This window comes from Coffea arabica, chromosome 10c (genome assembly GCF_036785885.1).
Source record: "Coffea arabica cultivar ET-39 chromosome 10c, Coffea Arabica ET-39 HiFi, whole genome shotgun sequence".
NCBI lineage: Eukaryota > Viridiplantae > Streptophyta > Magnoliopsida > Gentianales > Rubiaceae > Coffea > Coffea arabica.
In genome coordinates this window covers 21910669-21934575 of record NC_092329.1, presented here as the reverse complement: position 1 = coordinate 21934575, position 23907 = coordinate 21910669, and the positions used below count along the sequence as shown (strand labels likewise).

Below are 23907 nucleotides of genomic sequence, written 5' to 3'. Positions count from 1 at the left end.
CAGGACTTGGCCGAGGAAGGCCAAGCGCCTGTAGCTCCTGCCGCTCCCGGTGCCCCTGAGGAGGATCCAGAGGAGGATCCTGAGGAGGACATGGAGGAGGAGCCGAGCGCGTCCTCGGAGTCAGTTGGGTCGGCGTCTAGCCAGACCACTTGTTAGGATCGGGGTTTTAGGAGGTTTTGTGGGCTAGTTAGGAACATAGTGGGACGACATGTCTTCTTTTGTTTTTGTTTTAGACGTGTCCTGGTGGATATAAATATCTTTTGTTCTATGTTCCTTGGCTGTTATAGCCTTTGACTACGTGACTTGTTGGCCTGTATATACGACTTGTTTGATATGTAAATAAAGTGCTTGTTTCTTACGTGTTTATTTGCCTCTAGTTATATTGTTGCAACGCGATATATGAGTCGTACCTTACCCCGTTTATATGTTCTAGTTGGTTGACTCTCAAACATGGAGGATAAAAGGAGTCGGACCAAGAAAACTAATCGAGAACGCGGTTCCAGGCGAGGCCGTGAGGGTGAGCAAGTACAGGAACCGGTGCCTGAACCGATAGAGGAGAGGGAGGCAGCGGTTGAACAGCAACCTGAACCCCAGACTGCCGGGGGAGATCAGGTGGCCACTGCCATCCAACAGATGACTAATATTTTGACTCGGTTGGTGGAGCAACAGGGTCAAGGGTCTGTAAATCAACCTAGAGACCCTGATTCGGGGCAAGATAGAGCCTTGGAGAGATTCCAGAAGTTCTCTCCACCCAAATTCTTAGGAGGACCAGACCCGTATGAAGCTGAGAAATGGCTGGAGACCATGGTAAATATCTTTGCTGCCCTAAACTACACTGAGGAGAGACAAGTCCAATTTGCCGTATTCCAATTTGAAGGGCCAGCTAGGGCTTGGTGGAATGTAGTGAGGGCCAAGTGGGAGAGAGAGGAAACTGCCTGGACTTGGCTAAACTTTGTACGGGACTTCAACGAAAAATACTTTCCACCCATCGTCCAGGAGAAGAGAGAGGACGAATTCATTAAACTCCGTCAGGGACTGATGAGTGTAACTGAGTATGAGACTCAGTTTACCAAATTGTCTAAATTCGCTCCCGAATTGATTGCTACGGAACCAAGGAAAGTACGAAGGTTTATACAAGGGTTAAATGTGGAATTGCAAGAAGCCTTAGCAGCGGTCCAAATCAATACTTTCACGGAGGTTCTGGAGAAGGCTTTAAGGATAGAAACTGCTAGGACGCAAGTAAGGAATTTCCACGCTAAGCGGAAAGGGGCACCTAGTGGAGCCCAAGGGTCGGTACGAGGCGAGCGGAGCATGCCACCCGCTAAATCCGGTCGTGGAGCTGGAAGTGGACGATTTTCGAACACGTTTAGGGGCAGTGCTCCGAGAGGGAATGCCCAGAGGGGAGGCCAGGGCGGTAGAGGTCAAGGTAGAGGTTTTACTCAGGGAGGTCAAACCTCCACTCCCCGAGTGACATGTGGGTATTGTGGAAAATTGAACCACACTGAAGACGAGTGCTGGAGAAAGGCTCGGAAGTGCTTGAGGTGCGGAAGTGCGGATCATCAGATGGTCAACTGTCCGCTAATCAGTGACACTCAGTCGACTGCCAGGTCAAACCCAAAGCCGACTACTGCTGGAGGGGCTAGGTCGAGGGTACCGGCCAGAGTGTACTCGCTAGATCAAACAACTGTGCTTGAACCAACCAAGGTGGTAGAAGGTACAATCCCTGTTTTTCACCGGTTAGCTAGAATTTTAATAGACCCCGGTGCTACTCACTCTTTTGTTAATCCTGCATTTATGCTTGGAATTGACTCGAAAGTTGAAAGGTTACCTTATGACTTAGAGGTAAGAACACCTACAGGTAATCAAACTTTGCTTGCGAATGAGGTATATAGGAGTTGTGATATTTGGATTGGCGAACGGAAATTGGTAGTGGACCTCATTAGTCTAGCCATTAAGGGGTATGATGTTATCCTAGGTATGGATTGGCTAGCTCACTATCATGCTCGAGTAGATTGTAAGATGAAAGTGGTCGAATTTTGTATACCAGGGGAGGCAACTCTAAAGCTTGATGTGAGGGGTATGATAGCCTCTTCTGCACTTATTTCGGGTATAAGGGCTAGGAAGTTGCTTAGTCGTGGGGCTCGTGGTTACCTAGCTTTTCTAATTAACACTCCGGGAGAAAAGACTAAGTTGGAAGACATGCCAGTAATCAGTGAATACCCGGACGTATTTCCGGAAGAATTGGAGTCTTTGCCACCCGAAAGGGAGATTGAATTTAAGGTTGATTTAGTACCCGGAACCACTCCCATCTCTAAAACTCCTTATCGTATGGCACCCGCTGAGCTCAAGGAGTTGAAGGTGCAACTGCAAGACTTGCTAGAACGAGGGTTTATTCATGAGAGCGAGTCTCCATGGGGAGCTCCAGTTCTATTTGTTAAGAAAAAGGACGGGAGTTTAAGGTTGTGCATTGACTATCGAGGATTGAATGCAGTAACCATTAAGAATAAATATCCCTTGCCCCACATAGATGAGTTATTTGATCAATTACAAGGGGCTGTAGTGTTTTCCAAGTTGGATCTGCGACAAGGGTACTATCAGTTGAGAATTAGAAAGGAGGATGTGCCAAAAACGGCATTTAACACTCGATATGGGCATTTTGAGTTCGCTGTGATGCCTTTTGGTTTAACCAATGCCCCGGCAGCATTCATGGACATGATGCATCGAGTGTTCAAACCTTACTTGGATAGGTTTGTAGTGGTGTTCATTGATGATATCTTGGTGTATTCGAGGTCAAGGGAGGAGCATGAACAACATTTGCGGATAGTATTGCAAACCCTAAGAGAGCACCAACTGTTTGCTAAGTTCAGTAAGTGTGAATTTTGGTTGGAAGAGGTGGGGTTTTTAGGTCATATAATTTCGAAAGATGGCCTTGCTGTAGACCCGGCGAAAGTGGAAGCTGTGGCTAAATGGAAACAGCCAGAAAATCCCACCGAGGTGCGAAGTTTTCTAGGTCTAGCAGGATACTACCGCAGATTTATAAAGAATTTCTCGAGGATTGCAGGACCCTTGACTAACCTGACCAAGAAACAAGGAAAGTATATTTGGGACGTTAAGTGTGAAAATGGTTTTCAAGAGCTTAAGAAACAATTCACTATGGCTCCAGTTTTAGCTTTGCCCAGTGGAAAGGATAGTTATACGGTTTATACCGATGCTTCAAAAGAAGGGCTAGGGTGCGTGCTGATGCAGAATAGGAAAGTGATTGCCTACGCATCCCGAAAGTTAAAAACTCATGAGCAAAATTACCCGACCCATGACTTGGAACTTGCAGCTGTAGTGTTCGCTTTGAAGAAATGGCGACATTATCTCTATGGTGTAACTTTCGAGGTTTATACGGATCATAAGAGCCTTAAGTATCTATTTTCTCAGAAGGAGTTAAATCTAAGACAACGTCGGTGGGTAGAGTTCTTAGAGGATTATGATTGTACAATTAACTATCATCCTGGAAAGGCCAACGTTGTAGCAGATGCTTTAAGCCGGAAGGCTCAACTGGCAAGTTCTATAGTGAGAGAGTGGGGCCTATTGGAAGATGTATGTGAGTGGAAACCTCGTTTGGAATCGGAAAAGGTGGTTTTTGGAAATATTGAGACGAAATCGGCATTGATGGAACGAATCAAAGAGGGCCAAGTGAAGGATCCAATAGTGCAGAAGTGGGTAGAGAGAGTGAAGAAAGGGGAGTTACCTAATTTTAATCTAAGCCCTGATGGAATTTTAAAGTTTCGAAATCGTGTCGTGGTACCTAGGGATGAGGAATTGAAAAGGGAGATTTTAGAGGAATCACATTGCTCTAGGTATACGGTGCACCCAGGGAATAATAAAATGTACCAAGATCTTAGGAATCTGTATTGGTGGGAGAAAATGAAGGCGGAGATTGCCCAGTTTGTGCAAAAATGTCTTACGTGCCAACAGGTGAAAGCTGAGCATCAAAAGCCGTCAGGTTTGTTACAGCCTTTAGAGATCCCTGAGTGGAAGTGGGAGCACATAACGATGGATTTTGTGTCAGGATTGCCACGAACACAAAAGGGGCATGATGCAATTTGGGTAATAGTGGATCGATTGACTAAGACTGCACATTTTCTGCCAGTAAATATGAAATATTCCTTGGAGAAACTTGCTAAACTTTATATGGATGAGGTAGTGAGACTACATGGGGTACCAGTGAGCATTGTATCTGATAGAGACCCTAGGTTTGTATCCCGATTCTGGCAGAAATTACAAGAGGCTCTAGGAACTAAGCTGAGTTATAGCACAGCGTATCACCCGCAAACTGATGGACAATCTGAGAGAACTATTCAAACTCTTGAGGATATGCTGAGAGCCTGTATTGTGGATTTTAAAGGAAGTTGGAGCCAATACTTGACTTTGGTTGAATTCGCGTATAACAATAGTTATCATTCCTCTATTCAAATGGCTCCATATGAAGCTTTGTACGGACGACGATGTCGATCTCCAATCCATTGGGATGAAGTAGGGGAGAGAAAAGTCATAGATCCGGCTACTATACCATGGGTTGAGGAAGCCTATGAAAAGGTGAGAGTGATCCGCCAGAGACTTCAAACCGCCCAAAGCCGTCAGAAAAGCTATGCCGATCATAGGAGGAAAGACTTGGAGTTTGAAATAGGAGATAAGGTGTTTCTTCGGATCACATCATTAAAGGGAAAGATTAGATCCGGAAAAGGGAAAAAGTTGCAACCACGATATATAGGACCTTTCAAGATGCTGCAGCGAATAGGAAAGGTGGCTTATCGACTTGAGTTACCCGCTAGCTTATCTAGGATCCATGACGTTTTCCACGTTTCTTTGCTTAAGAAATACCATCCGGATCCGACTCACATTTTTCCACCCGAAGATGTTGAACTTGACGAGTCTTTAACCTATGAATAACGACCTATTCAAATACTGGATAGGAAGGTGAAGGACTTGAGAAACAAGCAGATTCCTTTAGTAAAGGTACTATGGAAGCATCATGAAGTGGAAGAAGCAACTTGGGAGCTAGAAACGGATATGCAAGAAAAGTATCCTGGCCTGTTCGCGACAAAAGGTATGAATTTCGAGGTCGAAATTCTTTTAAGGGGGAGAGGATGTGAGGACCCGCAAATTTCCTACATTTTTCCTCAAAAATGCCTTTTATTTGAAAATTATTATTTATTAAGGCCCCCTACCTCATTATTTCACACTAAGTGTAAATAAACCTAGAAAATAAGGTTTTACGCTTTGGTTTCAAGTTTTGAGCAAAATTAGGGTTTTTCGATTTTTCCGCCGGATGAATTTTCGGTACTGGCCGAGGATCAATTTGATGATTAAAAGTGACTTTTAAGTGAGAAATAATATGTAAGTAGTAGCAATGATATAAGGTTAGTGAATGGGAGGTAAAAACCCTAGTACGTGAGTTTTTAAGAAAAACGGCGCGAACCGGCGGGTCCCGCGCATTACCGATTGAACGCACCGCTTGACCACCATTTTTCTTACCCAACAAGTTGTTGACTTTTGCACATAATATCTTCTCTCTTGGCAGCATGTTGACCGAAAATTGGTGGCTAAGAAAGGCAAGAAAGAAAGAGAAAAAGAAAGGGTGGTGGTGGTGACAAGTGTCACCACCTCATGGCTTCTTACCCAAGACCATTACCATCCATATAACCTCAACACTTAGCCAATTCTTCCTCATTTCTGCTGGAGCTGGCCGAGAGCATCAAGGAGGAAAAACTCCAAGGGAAATCTTTCATTTCATCTCCAAATCCAACAAATAAGTGAGGAATCGAGCGAAGTAAACCGATTAAACTTGCTTTCTAGTGACTAGCTAGTGAGTGGTGGTGTGATTCTTGAAGGGGAGAGCTTGTGCTACTCTTGGTGACTTTTATTCAAGGTAAGAGAGTTTATCTCTCCAAGTTTTACATCTAATCTTGTTAAATTAAGTTTAGTAGGTGATTATAGTGGTGAGATTATGGATGATTAGCATGATTTAGAGGTTTTCCCCAATTTATTTGATGAACTAGGGTTTCTGATTTTCTGCTCAATGTGATGTATGATGCATGAATGTTGTAATTAAGGTTATATAAGGTTGTTTAGTGGTGATTAGAACCAGAAATTTGAGGAAATTACACTTAGAGCTAAAAATTCCAGATTTCTGGAAAATTTCCCAAGCATTCTGTCCGAAATTGTACCTATATGTTAGAGGCCGAATTGGCCTTTGGTCAAAGAAGAAACGTTGTAGAGAATGGTGTTTTATAGGTGCCTATAAAATTTCAGCTCAATCGGAGCAACGCAGAACGTGAAAAGTCCAAAATACCCCTACTGTTTTAAGAATTTCCCAGCAGTCCGTTTCTTCAGTTCAGTCCAGTTTATCACGATTTTTGACCAGGATCCATTCTGATTTAGCTCTGGGCCAAAACATAAAACTTGTAGTGTTCTGAAGTAGCTTTAAAATGCCTCAAAGAAAACCTGATTCGGACTTGTGTACACTGATTTAGGTCCGTTACAGCATAATGCGTTTAAACTGCCGGTGAATTGGTTTCTGGTTTAGTAATCTGAGATTTTGACTAAGTTACATTAGGAAATGGACTAAGTGACCTTCATGAATGTTGTAGCTTTGTGTCTTAGCTTCGAAAGGGCACAGGTTTCGTCTTAATCCGATAAGCGTAGCCTCGAATGTGTTATTACCGCATTTGTACGTCAAATCTGTCTTGTGCCACATTGAATTTCTGCACTTGTACTTGAGGCGATTCTTGTTGTTATAATATTGTGAGCCTATGGAACGGCTCTTGACATAAATTGCTTATTTGTATGATGTTGGGATGTTGTTGAAGGAAAATATTGAAGCCTAAATGGCTGGAAATTAGGTAAACACAAAGGGCATGCTGCCCAAATTTTTACTCGAGGTCTAGAAAACTATCTTTGCGACTTGAGTGAAGGTTAAGTGATTATCACTTGAACTATCGAGGACCTTTGCCACTTGTTTATCGAGGGTTATATGTTAGGACTTGGCCGAACTTGTACCCTTAGGAAAACGATATGAATCACTACGAAACCGTTTTACTTGCACTTTTGACTCAAGAGTCATATTCAAGCAGAAATGTTATCAAATTTTCCAGTTTAAAGAGCGAGCAACTATTTCACGACTCTTCTCAAGTGAATTTCAATTTCTTGATTCTTATCGAACGAAACGCTTAAGTTTCGAACCTTGGTTGATTTCAAAGTTCTCAAGTAAAGTTTTATCGCAGATTTGGACTCCCAACCCGGAGTACCACCTCGACGCGAAAACTAGAAGCACTATTGTGGTGAGTGCTTCCAAATATCCGATTGTACTTGATATGTGTACTCCCTACTTGACTTGCGTGATTACATGACAATGAATGAAAGGGCAAGGGTGTACTTTATCGCACTTGCCCTAATATGACTTGTTCTTGCTATTGATCATACTTGACTTGTTGTACATGTACTTGAATTATATCTTGCCTGGAATTCCAGAAACCCTGTGGCTAGTTAATCGAGTCGAGCCGGCAAGGGCCTGGTCGATTAGATAACAAACCCTGGGTCACTTGTAATGTCGAGTGGAGTGTTATCTACTCGACTAACGGTATACTCGAGTATTACCACCCATGTTTCGTATGGCATGCGGGCCCGGAATAGGGGGTTGATCGGTGGACGGAAATTGGCGTGTAGCGGAGTTTATTTGGACTTGGAATTACTTGAAAGTTGACGGAGTGTCGACTACCACTTGACCAAGCTGGAATGGAGCCGTAACATGAATACCGTATCCTTATATGTGAATGTGCATCTAATACTACTTGACTAGCTGAAGTACTATTTCCTTGATTTGACTTGTTTGCTCGCCATTTCACTTTTATTTTGCTATAACTTGGTTGCTGACCAATTTGATATTTGGGAACTTCACTGAGCTTTGGCTCACCCCGTTAGTTTGTTTTCCTTACAGGGGTACGGGTGACGCGAGAGACTTGTAAAAGACTAGTGTAGCCGTTTGTTTTGACTTTTGACTTTTTGGTCTTGTACTCGCGCTATTCCTCGAACGAAACATGTTGTACTTGGATTGTATACGTTTTGTACTAGTTGGTGTATTAAGACTTTGTACCTGACTCCTATCAATGTAAATTATAAGTCTGAATCGTGAATATTATTTATGGTGCATGGTTGTGTATTTATGATTCGATTGAGATAGTGAGTGAGTCCTGGCGAGAGCTGGGCAGGCGGTCCGCCGAACCCTTTGGTACGCCTTAGGGAGAGGTGGGGTCGTCACAGGTGGTATCAGAGCTTAGGCTTGAATTGATCTGGATAGTTTGAGTGCTTGACTTGATAGGCTAGGGTTTTATTATCGAGTTTAGCCTTAGCCTTGTTTTGTGCTTGATGTGTACTTACCTTTGCAATGTTATTTGCAAACTTAGGTGATGGCAGACACTGACTCTTCTGGGGGTGCTGGACCGTCCCAGCCTGCACCTACTGACATACCGATCGAGATACCTACTGAGGTGCCTGAGGTGCCTACTGACGCACCTACTGACGCTCCCGTGGTCGAGCCATATCTAGCGGGCCCTGTATGTCGCGTGATCACATACCAGGAGGTTCCCGGCGGGCCAGCGCAGCGGTGGTCCCCAGCGCGCAAGATCCGGCGCTGCGATTGCTGGAAGACCTACTCTTACCCTGACCGAGTAGTGCTTGCTATAGATGACGATCGGAGACGATTGGGTAGCACCAATCGTAGGTGCTTTGCGGAGATAGAGCGTCTCCAGGCCACTCTCCGAGATCAGGGAGCTCGGATACGATAGTTGGAGGCCGCGGTTCTGGCAGAGCAGCAGCAGTCAGATGCTTACCGTGATCAGGCTCATGCGGTGACTGGACGTTTGATGCACATAGTTGGCCATATACGAGACCGGACTGACCACATCCTGACCAAGTGCGAGGCACTTGTTGAGGACGTGATCCAGGACTTGGCCGAGGAAGGCCAAGCGCCTGTAGCTCCTGCCGCTCCCGGTGCCCCTGAGGAGGATCCAGAGGAGGATCCTGAGGAGGACATGGAGGAGGAGCCGAGCGCGTCCTCGGAGTCAGTTGGGTCGGCGTCTAGCCAGACCACTTGTTAGGATCGGGGTTTTAGGAGGTTTTGTGGGCTAGTTAGGAACATAGTGGGACGACATGTCTTCTTTTGTTTTTGTTTTAGACGTGTCCTGGTGGATATAAATATCTTTTGTTCTATGTTCCTTGGCTGTTATAGCCTTTGACTACGTGACTTGTTGGCCTGTATATACGACTTGTTTGATATGTAAATAAAGTGCTTGTTTCTTACGTGTTTATTTGCCTCTAGTTATATTGTTGCAACGCGATATATGAGTCGTACCTTACCCCGTTTATATGTTCTAGTTGGTTGACTCTCAAACATGGAGGATAAAAGGAGTTGGACCAAGAAAACTAATCGAGAACGCGGTTCCAGGCGAGGCCGTGAGGGTGAGCAAGTACAGGAACCGGTGCCTGAACCGATAGAGGAGAGGGAGGCAGCGGTTGAACAGCAACCTGAACCCCAGACTGCCGGGGGAGATCAGGTGGCCACTGCCATCCAACAGATGACTAATATTTTGACTCGGTTGGTGGAGCAACAGGGTCAAGGGTCTGTAAATCAACCTAGAGACCCTGATTCGGGGCAAGATAGAGCCTTGGAGAGATTCCAGAAGTTCTCTCCACCCAAATTCTTAGGAGGACCAGACCCGTATGAAGCTGAGAAATGGCTGGAGACCATGGTAAATATCTTTGCTGCCCTAAACTACACTGAGGAGAGACAAGTCCAATTTGCCGTATTCCAATTTGAAGGGCCAGCTAGGGCTTGGTGGAATGTAGTGAGGGCCAAGTGGGAGAGAGAGAAAACTGCCTGGACTTGGCTAAACTTTGTACGGGACTTCAACGAAAAATACTTTCCACCCATCGTCCAGGAGAAGAGAGAGGACGAATTCATTAAACTCCGTCAGGGACTGATGAGTGTAACTGAGTATGAGACTCAGTTTACCAAATTGTCTAAATTCGCTCCCGAATTGATTGCTACGGAACCAAGGAAAGTACGAAGGTTTATACAAGGGTTAAATGTGGAATTGCAAGAAGCCTTAGCAGCGGTCCAAATCAATACTTTCACGGAGGTTCTGGAGAAGGCTTTAAGGATAGAAACTGCTAGGACGCAAGTAAGGAATTTCCACGCTAAGCGGAAAGGGGCACCTAGTGGAGCCCAAGGGTCGGTACGAGGCGAGCGGAGCATGCCACCCGCTAAATCCGGTCGTGGAGCTGGAAGTGGACGATTTTCGAACACGTTTAGGGGCAGTGCTCCGAGAGGGAATGCCCAGAGGGGAGGCCAGGGCGGTAGAGGTCAAGGTAGAGGTTTTACTCAGGGAGGTCAAACCTCCACTCCCCGAGTGACATGTGGGTATTGTGGAAAATTGAACCACACTGAAGACGAGTGCTGGAGAAAGGCTCGGAAGTGCTTGAGGTGCGGAAGTGCGGATCATCAGATGGTCAACTGTCCGCTAATCAGTGACACTCAGTCGACTGCCAGGTCAAACCCAAAGCCGACTACTGCTGGAGGGGCTAGGTCGAGGGTACCGGCCAGAGTGTACTCGCTAGATCAAACAACTGTGCTTGAACCAACCAAGGTGGTAGAAGGTACAATCCCTGTTTTTCACCGGTTAGCTAGAATTTTAATAGACCCCGGTGCTACTCACTCTTTTGTTAATCCTGCATTTATGCTTGGAATTGACTCGAAAGTTGAAAGGTTACCTTATGACTTAGAGGTAAGAACACCTACAGGTAATCAAACTTTGCTTGCGAATGAGGTATATAGGAGTTGTGATATTTGGATTGGCGAACGGAAATTGGTAGTGGACCTCATTAGTCTAGCCATTAAGGGGTATGATGTTATCCTAGGTATGGATTGGCTAGCTCACTATCATGCTCGAGTAGATTGTAAGATGAAAGTGGTCGAATTTTGTATACCAGGGGAGGCAACTCTAAAGCTTGATGTGAGGGGTATGATAGCCTCTTCTGCACTTATTTCGGGTATAAGGGCTAGGAAGTTGCTTAGTCGTGGGGCTCGTGGTTACCTAGCTTTTCTAATTAACACTCCGGGAGAAAAGACTAAGTTGGAAGACATGCCAGTAATCAGTGAATACCCGGACGTATTTCCGGAAGAATTGGAGTCTTTGCCACCCGAAAGGGAGATTGAATTTAAGGTTGATTTAGTACCCGGAACCACTCCCATCTCTAAAACTCCTTATCGTATGGCACCCGCTGAGCTCAAGGAGTTGAAGGTGCAACTGCAAGACTTGCTAGAACGAGGGTTTATTCATGAGAGCGAGTCTCCATGGGGAGCTCCAGTTCTATTTGTTAAGAAAAAGGACGGGAGTTTAAGGTTGTGCATTGACTATCGAGGATTGAATGCAGTAACCATTAAGAATAAATATCCCTTGCCCCACATAGATGAGTTATTTGATCAATTACAAGGGGCTGTAGTGTTTTCCAAGTTGGATCTGCGACAAGGGTACTATCAGTTGAGAATTAGAAAGGAGGATGTGCCAAAAACGGCATTTAACACTCGATATGGGCATTTTGAGTTCGCTGTGATGCCTTTTGGTTTAACCAATGCCCCGGCAGCATTCATGGACATGATGCATCGAGTGTTCAAACCTTACTTGGATAGGTTTGTAGTGGTGTTCATTGATGATATCTTGGTGTATTCGAGGTCAAGGGAGGAGCATGAACAACATTTGCGGATAGTATTGCAAACCCTAAGAGAGCACCAACTGTTTGCTAAGTTCAGTAAGTGTGAATTTTGGTTGGAAGAGGTGGGGTTTTTAGGTCATATAATTTCGAAAGATGGCCTTGCTGTAGACCCGGCGAAAGTGGAAGCTGTGGCTAAATGGAAACAGCCAGAAAATCCCACCGAGGTGCGAAGTTTTCTAGGTCTAGCAGGATACTACCGCAGATTTATAAAGAATTTCTCGAGGATTGCAGGACCCTTGACTAACCTGACCAAGAAACAAGGAAAGTATATTTGGGACGTTAAGTGTGAAAATGGTTTTCAAGAGCTTAAGAAACAATTCACTATGGCTCCAGTTTTAGCTTTGCCCAGTGGAAAGGATAGTTATACGGTTTATACCGATGCTTCAAAAGAAGGGCTAGGGTGCGTGCTGATGCAGAATAGGAAAGTGATTGCCTACGCATCCCGAAAGTTAAAAACTCATGAGCAAAATTACCCGACCCATGACTTGGAACTTGCAGCTGTAGTGTTCGCTTTGAAGAAATGGCGACATTATCTCTATGGTGTAACTTTCGAGGTTTATACGGATCATAAGAGCCTTAAGTATCTATTTTCTCAGAAGGAGTTAAATCTAAGACAACGTCGGTGGGTAGAGTTCTTAGAGGATTATGATTGTACAATTAACTATCATCCTGGAAAGGCCAACGTTGTAGCAGATGCTTTAAGCCGGAAGGCTCAACTGGCAAGTTCTATAGTGAGAGAGTGGGGCCTATTGGAAGATGTATGTGAGTGGAAACCTCGTTTGGAATCGGAAAAGGTGGTTTTTGGAAATATTGAGACGAAATCGGCATTGATGGAACGAATCAAAGAGGGCCAAGTGAAGGATCCAATAGTGCAGAAGTGGGTAGAGAGAGTGAAGAAAGGGGAGTTACCTAATTTTAATCTAAGCCCTGATGGAATTTTAAAGTTTCGAAATCGTGTCGTGGTACCTAGGGATGAGGAATTGAAAAGGGAGATTTTAGAGGAATCACATTGCTCTAGGTATACGGTGCACCCAGGGAATAATAAAATGTACCAAGATCTTAGGAATCTGTATTGGTGGGAGAAAATGAAGGCGGAGATTGCCCAGTTTGTGCAAAAATGTCTTACGTGCCAACAGGTGAAAGCTGAGCATCAAAAGCCGTCAGGTTTGTTACAGCCTTTAGAGATCCCTGAGTGGAAGTGGGAGCACATAACGATGGATTTTGTGTCAGGATTGCCACGAACACAAAAGGGGCATGATGCAATTTGGGTAATAGTGGATCGATTGACTAAGACTGCACATTTTCTGCCAGTAAATATGAAATATTCCTTGGAGAAACTTGCTAAACTTTATATGGATGAGGTAGTGAGACTACATGGGGTACCAGTGAGCATTGTATCTGATAGAGACCCTAGGTTTGTATCCCGATTCTGGCAGAAATTACAAGAGGCTCTAGGAACTAAGCTGAGTTATAGCACAGCGTATCACCCGCAAACTGATGGACAATCTGAGAGAACTATTCAAACTCTTGAGGATATGCTGAGAGCCTGTATTGTGGATTTTAAAGGAAGTTGGAGCCAATACTTGACTTTGGTTGAATTCGCGTATAACAATAGTTATCATTCCTCTATTCAAATGGCTCCATATGAAGCTTTGTACGGACGACGATGTCGATCTCCAATCCATTGGGATGAAGTAGGGGAGAGAAAAGTCATAGATCCGGCTACTATACCATGGGTTGAGGAAGCCTATGAAAAGGTGAGAGTGATCCGCCAGAGACTTCAAACCGCCCAAAGCCGTCAGAAAAGCTATGCCGATCATAGGAGGAAAGACTTGGAGTTTGAAATAGGAGATAAGGTGTTTCTTCGGATCACATCATTAAAGGGAAAGATTAGATCCGGAAAAGGGAAAAAGTTGCAACCACGATATATAGGACCTTTCAAGATGCTGCAGCGAATAGGAAAGGTGGCTTATCGACTTGAGTTACCCGCTAGCTTATCTAGGATCCATGACGTTTTCCACGTTTCTTTGCTTAAGAAATACCATCCGGATCCGACTCACATTTTTCCACCCGAAGATGTTGAACTTGACGAGTCTTTAACCTATGAATAACGACCTATTCAAATACTGGATAGGAAGGTGAAGGACTTGAGAAACAAGCAGATTCCTTTAGTAAAGGTACTATGGAAGCATCATGAAGTGGAAGAAGCAACTTGGGAGCTAGAAACGGATATGCAAGAAAAGTATCCTGGCCTGTTCGCGACAAAAGGTATGAATTTCGAGGTCGAAATTCTTTTAAGGGGGAGAGGATGTGAGGACCCGCAAATTTCCTACATTTTTCCTCAAAAATGCCTTTTATTTGAAAATTATTATTTATTAAGGCCCCCTACCTCATTATTTCACACTAAGTGTAAATAAACCTAGAAAATAAGGTTTTACGCTTTGGTTTCAAGTTTTGAGCAAAATTAGGGTTTTTCGATTTTTCCGCCGGATGAATTTTCGGTACTGGCCGAGGATCAATTTGATGATTAAAAGTGACTTTTAAGTGAGAAATAATATGTAAGTAGTAGCAATGATATAAGGTTAGTGAATGGGAGGTAAAAACCCTAGTACGTGAGTTTTTAAGAAAAACGGCGCGAACCGGCGGGTCCCGCGCATTACCGATTGAACGCACCGCTTGACCACCATTTTTCTTACCCAACAAGTTGTTGACTTTTGCACATAATATCTTCTCTCTTGGCAGCATGTTGACCGAAAATTGGTGGCTAAGAAAGGCAAGAAAGAAAGAGAAAAAGAAAGGGTGGTGGTGGTGACAAGTGTCACCACCTCATGGCTTCTTACCCAAGACCATTACCATCCATATAACCTCAACACTTAGCCAATTCTTCCTCATTTCTGCTGGAGCTGGCCGAGAGCATCAAGGAGGAAAAACTCCAAGGGAAATCTTTCATTTCATCTCCAAATCCAACAAATAAGTGAGGAATCGAGCGAAGTAAACCGATTAAACTTGCTTTCTAGTGACTAGCTAGTGAGTGGTGGTGTGATTCTTGAAGGGGAGAGCTTGTGCTACTCTTGGTGACTTTTATTCAAGGTAAGAGAGTTTATCTCTCCAAGTTTTACATCTAATCTTGTTAAATTAAGTTTAGTAGGTGATTATAGTGGTGAGATTATGGATGATTAGCATGATTTAGAGGTTTTCCCCAATTTATTTGATGAACTAGGGTTTCTGATTTTCTGCTCAATGTGATGTATGATGCATGAATGTTGTAATTAAGGTTATATAAGGTTGTTTAGTGGTGATTAGAACCAGAAATTTGAGGAAATTACACTTAGAGCTAAAAATTCCAGATTTCTGGAAAATTTCCCAAGCATTCTGTCCGAAATTGTACCTATATGTTAGAGGCCGAATTGGCCTTTGGTCAAAGAAGAAACGTTGTAGAGAATGGTGTTTTATAGGTGCCTATAAAATTTCAGCTCAATCGGAGCAACGCAGAACGTGAAAAGTCCAAAATACCCCTACTGTTTTAAGAATTTCCCAGCAGTCCGTTTCTTCAGTTCAGTCCAGTTTATCACGATTTTTGACCAGGATCCATTCTGATTTAGCTCTGGGCCAAAACATAAAACTTGTAGTGTTCTGAAGTAGCTTTAAAATGCCTCAAAGAAAACCTGATTCGGACTTGTGTACACTGATTTAGGTCCGTTACAGCATAATGCGTTTAAACTGCCGGTGAATTGGTTTCTGGTTTAGTAATCTGAGATTTTGACTAAGTTACATTAGGAAATGGACTAAGTGACCTTCATGAATGTTGTAGCTTTGTGTCTTAGCTTCGAAAGGGCACAGGTTTCGTCTTAATCCGATAAGCGTAGCCTCGAATGTGTTATTACCGCATTTGTACGTCAAATCTGTCTTGTGCCACATTGAATTTCTGCACTTGTACTTGAGGCGATTCTTGTTGTTATAATATTGTGAGCCTATGGAACGGCTCTTGACATAAATTGCTTATTTGTATGATGTTGGGATGTTGTTGAAGGAAAATATTGAAGCCTAAATGGCTGGAAATTAGGTAAACACAAAGGGCATGCTGCCCAAATTTTTACTCGAGGTCTAGAAAACTATCTTTGCGACTTGAGTGAAGGTTAAGTGATTATCACTTGAACTATCGAGGACCTTTGCCACTTGTTTATCGAGGGTTATATGTTAGGACTTGGCCGAACTTGTACCCTTAGGAAAACGATATGAATCACTACGAAACCGTTTTACTTGCACTTTTGACTCAAGAGTCATATTCAAGCAGAAATGTTATCAAATTTTCCAGTTTAAAGAGCGAGCAACTATTTCACGACTCTTCTCAAGTGAATTTCAATTTCTTGATTCTTATCGAACGAAACGCTTAAGTTTCGAACCTTGGTTGATTTCAAAGTTCTCAAGTAAAGTTTTATCGCAGATTTGGACTCCCAACCCGGAGTACCACCTCGACGCGAAAACTAGAAGCACTATTGTGGTGAGTGCTTCCAAATATCCGATTGTACTTGATATGTGTACTCCCTACTTGACTTGCGTGATTACATGACAATGAATGAAAGGGCAAGGGTGTACTTTATCGCACTTGCCCTAATATGACTTGTTCTTGCTATTGATCATACTTGACTTGTTGTACATGTACTTGAATTATATCTTGCCTGGAATTCCAGAAACCCTGTGGCTAGTTAATCGAGTCGAGCCGGCAAGGGCCTGGTCGATTAGATAACAAACCCTGGGTCACTTGTAATGTCGAGTGGAGTGTTATCTACTCGACTAACGGTATACTCGAGTATTACCACCCATGTTTCGTATGGCATGCGGGCCCGGAATAGGGGGTTGATCGGTGGACGGAAATTGGCGTGTAGCGGAGTTTATTTGGACTTGGAATTACTTGAAAGTTGACGGAGTGTCGACTACCACTTGACCAAGCTGGAATGGAGCCGTAACATGAATACCGTATCCTTATATGTGAATGTGCATCTAATACTACTTGACTAGCTGAAGTACTATTTCCTTGATTTGACTTGTTTGCTCGCCATTTCACTTTTATTTTGCTATAACTTGGTTGCTGACCAATTTGATATTTGGGAACTTCACTGAGCTTTGGCTCACCCCGTTAGTTTGTTTTCCTTACAGGGGTACGGGTGACGCGAGAGACTTGTAAAAGACTAGTGTAGCCGTTTGTTTTGACTTTTGACTTTTTGGTCTTGTACTCGCGCTATTCCTCGAACGAAACATGTTGTACTTGGATTGTATACGTTTTGTACTAGTTGGTGTATTAAGACTTTGTACCTGACTCCTATCAATGTAAATTATAAGTCTGAATCGTGAATATTATTTATGGTGCATGGTTGTGTATTTATGATTCGATTGAGATAGTGAGTGAGTCCTGGCGAGAGCTGGGCAGGCGGTCCGCCGAACCCTTTGGTACGCCTTAGGGAGAGGTGGGGTCGTCACAGGTGGTATCAGAGCTTAGGCTTGAATTGATCTGGATAGTTTGAGTGCTTGACTTGATAGGCTAGGGTTTTATTATCGAGTTTAGCCTTAGCCTTGTTTTGTGCTTGATGTGTACTTACCTTTGCAATGTTATTTGCAAACTTAGGTGATGGCAGACACTGACTCTTCTGGGGGTGCTGGACCGTCCCAGCCTGCACCTACTGACATACCGATCGAGATACCTACTGAGGTGCCTGAGGTGCCTACTGACGCACCTACTGACGCTCCCGTGGTCGAGCCATATCTAGCGGGCCCTGTATGTCGCGTGATCACATACCAGGAGGTTCCCGGCGGGCCAGCGCAGCGGTGGTCCCCAGCGCGCAAGATCCGGCGCTGCGATTGCTGGAAGACCTACTCTTACCCTGACCGAGTAGTGCTTGCTATAGATGACGATCGGAGACGATTGGGTAGCACCAATCGTAGGTGCTTTGCGGAGATAGAGCGTCTCCAGGCCACTCTCCGAGATCAGGGAGCTCGGATACGATAGTTGGAGGCCGCGGTTCTGGCAGAGCAGCAGCAGTCAGATGCTTACCGTGATCAGGCTCATGCGGTGACTGGACGTTTGATGCACATAGTTGGCCATATACGAGACCGGACTGACCACATCCTGACCAAGTGCGAGGCACTTGTTGAGGACGTGATCCAGGACTTGGCCGAGGAAGGCCAAGCGCCTGTAGCTCCTGCCGCTCCCGGTGCCCCTGAGGAGGATCCAGAGGAGGATCCTGAGGAGGACATGGAGGAGGAGCCGAGCGCGTCCTCGGAGTCAGTTGGGTCGGCGTCTAGCCAGACCACTTGTTAGGATCGGGGTTTTAGGAGGTTTTGTGGGCTAGTTAGGAACATAGTGGGACGACATGTCTTCTTTTGTTTTTGTTTTAGACGTGTCCTGGTGGATATAAATATCTTTTGTTCTATGTTCCTTGGCTGTTATAGCCTTTGACTACGTGACTTGTTGGCCTGTATATACGACTTGTTTGATATGTAAATAAAGTGCTTGTTTCTTACGTGTTTATTTGCCTCTAGTTATATTGTTGCAACGCGATATATGAGTCGTACCTTACCCCGTTTATATGTTCTAGTTGGTTGACTCTCAAACATGGAGGATAAAAGGAGTTGGACCAAGAAAACTAATCGAGAACGCGGTTCCAGGCGAGGCCGTGAGGGTGAGCAAGTACAGGAACCGGTGCCTGAACCGATAGAGGAGAGGGAGGCAGCGGTTGAACAGCAACCTGAACCCCAGACTGCCGGGGGAGATCAGGTGGCCACTGCCATCCAACAGATGACTAATATTTTGACTCGGTTGGTGGAGCAACAGGGTCAAGGGTCTGTAAATCAACCTAGAGACCCTGATTCGGGGCAAGATAGAGCCTTGGAGAGATTCCAGAAGTTCTCTCCACCCAAATTCTTAGGAGGACCAGACCCGTATGAAGCTGAGAAATGGCTGGAGACCATGGTAAATATCTTTGCTGCCCTAAACTACACTGAGGAGAGACAAGTCCAATTTGCCGTATTCCAATTTGAAGGGCCAGCTAGGGCTTGGTGGAATGTAGTGAGGGCCAAGTGGGAGAGAGAGAAAACTGCCTGGACTTGGCTAAACTTTGTACGGGACTTCAACGAAAAATACTTTCCACCCATCGTCCAGGAGAAGAGAGAGGACGAATTCATTAAACTCCGTCAGGGACTGATGAGTGTAACTGAGTATGAGACTCAGTTTACCAAATTGTCTAAATTCGCTCCCGAATTGATTGCTACGGAACCAAGGAAAGTACGAAGGTTTATACAAGGGTTAAATGTGGAATTGCAAGAAGCCTTAGCAGCGGTCCAAATCAATACTTTCACGGAGGTTCTGGAGAAGGCTTTAAGGATAGAAACTGCTAGGACGCAAGTAAGGAATTTCCACGCTAAGCGGAAAGGGGCACCTAGTGGAGCCCAAGGGTCGGTACGAGGCGAGCGGAGCATGCCACCCGCTAAATCCGGTCGTGGAGCTGGAAGTGGACGATTTTCGAACACGTTTAGGGGCAGTGCTCCGAGAGGGAATGCCCAGAGGGGAGGCCAGGGCGGTAGAGGTCAAGGTAGAGGTTTTACTCAGGGAGGTCAAACCTCCACTCCCCGAGTGACATGTGGGTATTGTGGAAAATTGAACCACACTGAAGACGAGTGCTGGAGAAAGGCTCGGAAGTGCTTGAGGTGCGGAAGTGCGGATCATCAGATGGTCAACTGTCCGCTAATCAGTGACACTCAGTCGACTGCCAGGTCAAACCCAAAGCCGACTACTGCTGGAGGGGCTAGGTCGAGGGTACCGGCCAGAGTGTACTCGCTAGATCAAACAACTGTGCTTGAACCAACCAAGGTGGTAGAAGGTACAATCCCTGTTTTTCACCGGTTAGCTAGAATTTTAATAGACCCCGGTGCTACTCACTCTTTTGTTAATCCTGCATTTATGCTTGGAATTGACTCGAAAGTTGAAAGGTTACCTTATGACTTAGAGGTAAGAACACCTACAGGTAATCAAACTTTGCTTGCGAATGAGGTATATAGGAGTTGTGATATTTGGATTGGCGAACGGAAATTGGTAGTGGACCTCATTAGTCTAGCCATTAAGGGGTATGATGTTATCCTAGGTATGGATTGGCTAGCTCACTATCATGCTCGAGTAGATTGTAAGATGAAAGTGGTCGAATTTTGTATACCAGGGGAGGCAACTCTAAAGCTTGATGTGAGGGGTATGATAGCCTCTTCTGCACTTATTTCGGGTATAAGGGCTAGGAAGTTGCTTAGTCGTGGGGCTCGTGGTTACCTAGCTTTTCTAATTAACACTCCGGGAGAAAAGACTAAGTTGGAAGACATGCCAGTAATCAGTGAATACCCGGACGTATTTCCGGAAGAATTGGAGTCTTTGCCACCCGAAAGGGAGATTGAATTTAAGGTTGATTTAGTACCCGGAACCACTCCCATCTCTAAAACTCCTTATCGTATGGCACCCGCTGAGCTCAAGGAGTTGAAGGTGCAACTGCAAGACTTGCTAGAACGAGGGTTTATTCATGAGAGCGAGTCTCCATGGGGAGCTCCAGTTCTATTTGTTAAGAAAAAGGACGGGAGTTTAAGGTTGTGCATTGACTATCGAGGATTGAATGCAGTAACCATTAAGAATAAATATCCCTTGCCCCACATAGATGAGTTATTTGATCAATTACAAGGGGCTGTAGTGTTTTCCAAGTTGGATCTGCGACAAGGGTACTATCAGTTGAGAATTAGAAAGGAGGATGTGCCAAAAACGGCATTTAACACTCGATATGGGCATTTTGAGTTCGCTGTGATGCCTTTTGGTTTAACCAATGCCCCGGCAGCATTCATGGACATGATGCATCGAGTGTTCAAACCTTACTTGGATAGGTTTGTAGTGGTGTTCATTGATGATATCTTGGTGTATTCGAGGTCAAGGGAGGAGCATGAACAACATTTGCGGATAGTATTGCAAACCCTAAGAGAGCACCAACTGTTTGCTAAGTTCAGTAAGTGTGAATTTTGGTTGGAAGAGGTGGGGTTTTTAGGTCATATAATTTCGAAAGATGGCCTTGCTGTAGACCCGGCGAAAGTGGAAGCTGTGGCTAAATGGAAACAGCCAGAAAATCCCACCGAGGTGCGAAGTTTTCTAGGTCTAGCAGGATACTACCGCAGATTTATAAAGAATTTCTCGAGGATTGCAGGACCCTTGACTAACCTGACCAAGAAACAAGGAAAGTATATTTGGGACGTTAAGTGTGAAAATGGTTTTCAAGAGCTTAAGAAACAATTCACTATGGCTCCAGTTTTAGCTTTGCCCAGTGGAAAGGATAGTTATACGGTTTATACCGATGCTTCAAAAGAAGGGCTAGGGTGCGTGCTGATGCAGAATAGGAAAGTGATTGCCTACGCATCCCGAAAGTTAAAAACTCATGAGCAAAATTACCCGACCCATGACTTGGAACTTGCAGCTGTAGTGTTCGCTTTGAAGAAATGGCGACATTATCTCTATGGTGTAACTTTCGAGGTTTATACGGATCATAAGAGCCTTAAGTATCTATTTTCTCAGAAGGAGTTAAATCTAAGACAACGTCGGTGGGTAGAGTTCTTAGAGGATTATGATTGTACAATTAACTATCATCCTGGAAAGGCCAACGTTGTAGCAGATGCTTTAAGCCGGAAGGCTCAACTGGCAAGTTCTATAGTGAGAGAGTGGGGCCTATTGGAAGATGTATGTGAGTGGAAACCTCGTTTGGAATCGGAAAAGGTGGTTTTTGGAAATATTGAGACGAAATCGGCATTGATGGAACGAATCAAAGAGGGCCAAGTGAAGGATCCAATAGTGCAGAAGTGGGTAGAGAGAGTGAAGAAAGGGGAGTTACCTAATTTTAATCTAAGCCCTGATGGAATTTTAAAGTTTCGAAATCGTGTCGTGGTACCTAGGGATGAGGAATTGAAAAGGGAGATTTTAGAGGAATCACATTGCTCTAGGTATACGGTGCACCCAGGGAATAATAAAATGTACCAAGATCTTAGGAATCTGTATTGGTGGGAGAAAATGAAGGCGGAGATTGCCCAGTTTGTGCAAAAATGTCTTACGTGCCAACAGGTGAAAGCTGAGCATCAAAAGCCGTCAGGTTTGTTACAGCCTTTAGAGATCCCTGAGTGGAAGTGGGAGCACATAACGATGGATTTTGTGTCAGGATTGCCACGAACACAAAAGGGGCATGATGCAATTTGGGTAATAGTGGATCGATTGACTAAGACTGCACATTTTCTGCCAGTAAATATGAAATATTCCTTGGAGAAACTTGCTAAACTTTATATGGATGAGGTAGTGAGACTACATGGGGTACCAGTGAGCATTGTATCTGATAGAGACCCTAGGTTTGTATCCCGATTCTGGCAGAAATTACAAGAGGCTCTAGGAACTAAGCTGAGTTATAGCACAGCGTATCACCCGCAAACTGATGGACAATCTGAGAGAACTATTCAAACTCTTGAGGATATGCTGAGAGCCTGTATTGTGGATTTTAAAGGAAGTTGGAGCCAATACTTGACTTTGGTTGAATTCGCGTATAACAATAGTTATCATTCCTCTATTCAAATGGCTCCATATGAAGCTTTGTACGGACGACGATGTCGATCTCCAATCCATTGGGATGAAGTAGGGGAGAGAAAAGTCATAGATCCGGCTACTATACCATGGGTTGAGGAAGCCTATGAAAAGGTGAGAGTGATCCGCCAGAGACTTCAAACCGCCCAAAGCCGTCAGAAAAGCTATGCCGATCATAGGAGGAAAGACTTGGAGTTTGAAATAGGAGATAAGGTGTTTCTTCGGATCACATCATTAAAGGGAAAGATTAGATCCGGAAAAGGGAAAAAGTTGCAACCACGATATATAGGACCTTTCAAGATGCTGCAGCGAATAGGAAAGGTGGCTTATCGACTTGAGTTACCCGCTAGCTTATCTAGGATCCATGACGTTTTCCACGTTTCTTTGCTTAAGAAATACCATCCGGATCCGACTCACATTTTTCCACCCGAAGATGTTGAACTTGACGAGTCTTTAACCTATGAAGAACGACCTATTCAAATACTGGATAGGAAGGTGAAGGACTTGAGAAACAAGCAGATTCCTTTAGTAAAGGTACTATGGAAGCATCATGAAGTGGAAGAAGCAACTTGGGAGCTAGAAACGGATATGCAAGAAAAGTATCCTGGCCTGTTCGCGACAAAAGGTATGAATTTCGAGGTCGAAATTCTTTTAAGGGGGAGAGGATGTGAGGACCCGCAAATTTCCTACATTTTTCCTCAAAAATGCCTTTTATTTGAAAATTATTATTTATTAAGGCCCCCTACCTCATTATTTCACACTAAGTGTAAATAAACCTAGAAAATAAGGTTTTACGCTTTGGTTTCAAGTTTTGAGCAAAATTAGGGTTTTTCGATTTTTCCGCCGGATGAATTTTCGGTACTGGCCGAGGATCAATTTGATGATTAAAAGTGACTTTTAAGTGAGAAATAATATGTAAGTAGTAGCAATGATATAAGGTTAGTGAATGGGAGGTAAAAACCCTAGTACGTGAGTTTTTAAGAAAAACGGCGCGAACCGGCGGGTCCCGCGCATTACCGATTGAACGCACCGCTTGACCACCATTTTTCTTACCCAACAAGTTGTTGACTTTTGCACATAATATCTTCTCTCTTGGCAGCATGTTGACCGAAAATTGGTGGCTAAGAAAGGCAAGAAAGAAAGAGAAAAAGAAAGGGTGGTGGTGGTGACAAGTGTCACCACCTCATGGCTTCTTACCCAAGACCATTACCATCCATATAACCTCAACACTTAGCCAATTCTTCCTCATTTCTGCTGGAGCTGGCCGAGAGCATCAAGGAGGAAAAACTCCAAGGGAAATCTTTCATTTCATCTCCAAATCCAACAAATAAGTGAGGAATCGAGCGAAGTAAACCGATTAAACTTGCTTTCTAGTGACTAGCTAGTGAGTGGTGGTGTGATTCTTGAAGGGGAGAGCTTGTGCTACTCTTGGTGACTTTTATTCAAGGTAAGAG

At 44.2% G+C, this 23907-nt stretch overlaps 3 protein-coding genes across 3 annotated transcripts; all 3 read left to right on the top strand.

Moving 5' to 3' along the window:
- Positions 1-450: 450 nt before the first annotated feature.
- Positions 451-4941, top strand: LOC140015869 (uncharacterized). Its single transcript, XM_072068696.1, has 7 exons — positions 451-677; positions 1116-1858; positions 2048-2588; positions 2748-3384; positions 3508-3855; positions 3967-3994; positions 4397-4941. Exons 1-7 carry the CDS (start codon positions 451-453, stop codon positions 4939-4941), a joined length of 3069 nt encoding a protein of 1022 aa, XP_071924797.1.
- Positions 4942-9440: 4499 nt separating this feature from the next.
- LOC140015868 (uncharacterized) lies at positions 9441-13931 on the top strand. The gene is made up of 7 exons (XM_072068695.1): positions 9441-9667; positions 10106-10848; positions 11038-11578; positions 11738-12374; positions 12498-12845; positions 12957-12984; positions 13387-13931. Exons 1-7 carry the CDS (start codon positions 9441-9443, stop codon positions 13929-13931), a joined length of 3069 nt encoding a protein of 1022 aa, XP_071924796.1.
- A 4499-nt stretch (positions 13932-18430) lies between these two features.
- On the top strand, positions 18431-21950 carry LOC140015867 (uncharacterized). The gene is made up of 6 exons (XM_072068694.1): positions 18431-18657; positions 19096-19838; positions 20028-20568; positions 20728-21364; positions 21488-21828; positions 21947-21950. The coding sequence occupies exons 1-6, from the start codon at positions 18431-18433 to the stop codon at positions 21948-21950; spliced, it is 2493 nt and encodes an 830-aa protein (XP_071924795.1).
- The last annotated feature ends 1957 nt before the right edge of the window (positions 21951-23907 follow it).